We start from the raw sequence: 4,097 nt of genomic DNA, 5'->3' as shown, positions 1-4,097 counted from the left end.
TGCCGGGGATTAGTTAGTTAAAAGTTTTCTTTTAAGTAAAGTAAAAAGATTTGATTTTTCTTGTCCCGTTTTTAAAAATCGTTTTTAAAATTGGTGTATGTCACAGAGACATCGCGGGGAAATTTTTGAATTGGATCCCGATATTGAGAGAACGTTTCGCCAAAGAAGGAGGGCTCAAAGAGCATTTTTTGCTCTACTCTCTCTCAACATGGAGTTACCTCCCCCAATCATCCCTGAGATTCCACATTTAGAAATCAACCGCCTGCCTTTGGGACAATACCACCTTTTCCGAATTTTCAGCAAGAACACCACCATCATAATAATCATAATGAGGACACAAAGTCGGAAAATAATGAACAACCAAGAGAGCAAACTCCAAAGATTATTAATTTGGAAAATTCCAAAAATGGACGGATCATGGACTATGCCATTCCGGATTTTGAGCAATTAAATTCCGGGATAGTTAGGCCGCATATGACCGCTCTTCATTTTGAACTAAAACTGATTATGTTTCACATGTTGCAAACAAACGGACAATTTGCCGGATTACCTTCAGAGGACCCACACTCACATTTGAAATCCTTTATGGAAATCACTGATGCTTTCCTGATCCTAGGAGTGTCTAATGACGCTCTGAGACTCACTTTATTCCCATTTTCTCTGAGGGATCGGACAAAGGCATGGTTCAATTCATTAACTTCAGGTTCTCTGCCTTCATGGAGTAATATGACGGAAAAGTTTTTGCGAAAATATTTCCCACCAACCAGGAATGCTAAGTCTAGGAATGAAATTTGCCTTTTTAAACAAATGGACGATGAAGCTGTTCTTAACGCTTGGGAAAGGTTTAAAGAGTTGTTAAGGAGATGCTCTCACCATGGCATCCTGTACTGTATTCAACTCGAGACGTTTTACAATGGCTTAAATCCCATGGCAAAACAAATGCTCGATGCGACTGCGGGCGGAGCCTTTACAGCTCTGACCTACAATGAAGGATATGAGATCCTAGAGAAAATTTCTGCTAATAATGGACATTAGGCTGATCCACGTGCTCAACCGCAAAAGAAGACAACATGAATACATGATGTTGATGCATATACTGCATTAACAACACAACTCTCTTCCATGGCCAATATGCTTAAAAATCTAACTTCTGGCCAAGGAGTGCAGTCAGCTGTCACATCACCTATTCTAGCTGCCCTCTCAGTGCAATGTGTCTGTTGGGGAGGGGAACACTCTTATGAACTGTGTCCACATAATGCTGAATCTGTGAATTATGCTCATAATAGATCGAATCCCTACACTAACACATACAATGCCAGTTGGAGACATCATCCAAATTTTTCATGGAATAGTCCAAGTTTGAATCCTCCAGTTCCTAAGCAACAAGGAAACCCTAATTTTCAACAACAACAACATGCAAGCAGTTCTAATTCTCAAAATCACCATCATCAGAATTTTCAAAGTAATCAACCACCTTTTCAAAACAAGCCACCTCCACAGACTGATTTATCATCTTCTTTGGAAGAAATGATAAAAGGGTTATTTGCGCAAGCTGAATCTCAAAATCAAGCTTTGATAACCCAACATAACTCTCAAAATTAATCTTTGTTCAATCAACAAAGTGCTGCCATCAGAAACCTGGAAACGCAAGTCAGTCAACTTGCTCTCAATCAGAACAATAGAGCCCTTGGTATTTTACCTAGTAACACAGAAGTTCCAAGAGCCTTAGGAAAGGAACATGTGAAAGCAGTGACTCTTAGGAGTGAGAAGGAATTAACAGAGACCATACCAAAAGAAAATGAACATGTTGTGTCTAAACCTGAGACTATACCCATGGTCCCTGTTACTGAAAGTCCACCAAAACCTCTGGATGACCAACTATCTGAGACCACCACTTTTGTTCCTCCTAAGTCGGAGTATCCTTTGTTATTCCCAGAAGAAGTTGCTAGGAAAAATCCAATTGAGGATGAGGTTATAACAGGTCCAAAAACCAAGGTTGTAATCCCATTTGAACCTCAAGAAAGTAAGACCAAGACTCTAGGCACTCTGGACCCATCTTGTTCAACACAACCAAACAAAGCCATTAGAAAGCCAGTTCCTCTTTATGTTCCTTTTCCCCAAAGGTTAAGGAATCAAAAGGAATAACTGCAATTTAAGAAGTTTTTGGAAGTGTTTAAAGCATTGCACATCAACATACCTCTTGTTGAAGCAATTGAGCAAATGCCTAGTTATGCCAAGTTCCTTAAAGACATTTTGAGTAAGAAGAAGAAGTTGACCGAATATGAGATCGTAGCTCTTACCGAAGGATGTAGTGCGCTTCTAACCAACAAAATACCTCTTAAGCTTAAAGACCCAGGAAGTTTCACTATTCCTTGTTCTATAGGTGGAAAGGAGATTGGTAAAGCATTGTGTGATTTAGGTGCTAGTATCAACCTTATGCACTTGTCTGTTTTCAACACCTTAGGCATAGGAGAAGCTAGACCCACCACTGTCACCTTGCAATTGGCCAATAGAAGCATTGCTTATCCAAAAGGTAAGATTGAGGATGTCTTAGTTTAGGTTGACAAATTCATCTTTCCGGCTGACTTCATCATCCTAGATTTTGAGGCTGATAAGGATATTCCCATAATCTTAGGAAGACCTTTCTTAGCCACTGGTGGAACTTTGATTGATGTCCAAAAAGGAGAGCTGACCATGAGACTTCAAGACCAGAAAGTCACATTCAATGTCTTCAATTCCTTAAAGTACCCTGATTACTTAGAGGAATGCTCAAGAGTTACTGAGATAGAGACAATGTGTTATGAGGAAGGAGTTAGGAAGGCCTATAAGCTAAAGGAGGAGGATAGTGCTGAGAAAGGTGATGAGACTACTGAGGATTTAGAAGGTGATGTCCCATCTGATGCTGCAGCATTTGAGTTGCTGGACAATGGTGAGCTTAAGAATTTTACCCCGTGCATAATTTCACCACCTGACCTGGAGTTAAAGGAACTCCCATCTCATTTGAAGTATGTTTTTCTAGGAGAAGAAGGTACGTTACTTGTCATCATATAATCTACCCTAGAATTACATCAAGAAAAGAAATTGGTGGATATGTTGAAGTTGCACATAAAAGCTATGGGATTGACCGTTGACGACCAAAAGGGATTAGTCCTTATTTTTGTCAACATAAAATCGTCCATGACAATAATTTCACATCCATAGAGCCACAAAGAAAGGTGTCTACTTTTGACAAATCCATAAATAAATTGTTCGGTCTCTCACCTCACATAGATTTTGAAAATAATGCACTCTTGCACACGACCTCTGAGGCATATTTGGTTGAGAACATGGCTTTCCTTGGAATGCCTGAGACTGATTGGGAGCCTTACACTCATTTCATGTTGAAAACCTTTAAGGCTGCCAATTTGTCTCCTGATGAGAATGTTTGGATAAGCTTTATTAGACATTATTTATCATCGACTACTTCTGACAGCTCCACTTATGAGGAAAGTGTTGGTCTCGTAAGGGTCTACAAAAATAGAAACAGTTTGTAGAAGGGGGGATGAATACAAACACAGTATTTTCAAATTTAAAATATATATTGATAGAGAAGATCAATACAGATTTTACATGACTGTTTGCGGAAAGATAAGGTAAAGAAAATCTATCTAAACAATCTTTGGATACACACAGATCTTTAGCAAATACAAGAAAAGAGATTGCTAAAGGGAAGATCCTTTACTTAAGCTAGAAGATGCTTGAAGTAAGAATATGATAGCAGAGAGATGCGCGCACTCTGCATGGAGAAGAAACACTTCTATTTATACCCAGTGCATTAAATGAACATTTAATGTAATATGGTAGGTTTAGAGTGCGTGTCAAGCCTTAAGAGGAAGGCTTGTCCTTCGCTACAGTGAATAGTACAAAAACATTGTTTTTGAGCAGACATCCTTGCCTAAAGTTGGTGGACAAAGAGTCGAATAATCGGCTTCGTACCGTACTAACTTTTGCAAGGGTATGGGTTTGTCTTTTATGTGAATAAGGACAAGACAACAACAATCGTGCTAAGCAAGCTTCCTTTGATCGCTGAATGCTGGAATGACCTGGAGGTCTCATCA

At 39.3% G+C, this 4,097-nt stretch overlaps 1 protein-coding gene and 1 non-coding gene across 2 annotated transcripts; one reads left to right on the top strand and one right to left on the bottom strand.

Moving 5' to 3' along the window:
• Positions 1-774: 774 nt before the first annotated feature.
• Positions 775-881, bottom strand: LOC112513844. The gene has a single exon (XR_003069312.1). It is a non-coding gene; the product is annotated as a small nucleolar RNA R71 (small nucleolar RNA).
• A 1,339-nt stretch (positions 882-2,220) lies between these two features.
• Positions 2,221-3,051, top strand: LOC112512904. Its single transcript, XM_025119032.1, has 2 exons — positions 2,221-2,533; positions 2,636-3,051. The coding sequence occupies exons 1-2, from the start codon at positions 2,221-2,223 to the stop codon at positions 3,049-3,051; spliced, it is 729 nt and encodes a 242-aa protein (XP_024974800.1).
• The last annotated feature ends 1,046 nt before the right edge of the window (positions 3,052-4,097 follow it).

This window comes from Cynara cardunculus (genome assembly GCF_001531365.2).
Source record: "Cynara cardunculus var. scolymus isolate 2C chromosome LG 5, CcrdV1, whole genome shotgun sequence".
Taxonomy (NCBI): domain Eukaryota; kingdom Viridiplantae; phylum Streptophyta; class Magnoliopsida; order Asterales; family Asteraceae; genus Cynara; species Cynara cardunculus.
Note: the sequence above shows the minus strand (reverse complement) of the source record. Positions and strands in the feature narration are given on the sequence as shown.

What these genes read in the sequence shown, in the direction of transcription:
- LOC112512904 (XM_025119032.1), top strand. Translation starts at nt 2,221, where the DNA reads ATGCCTAGTTATGCCAAGTTCCTTAAAGACATTTTGAGTAAGAAGAAG. An exon ending in AAGCATTGCTTATCCAAAAG is followed by an intron (nt 2,534 to 2,635) that starts GTAAGATTGAGG and finishes CCATAATCTTAG; the next exon opens with GAAGACCTTTCTTAGCCACT.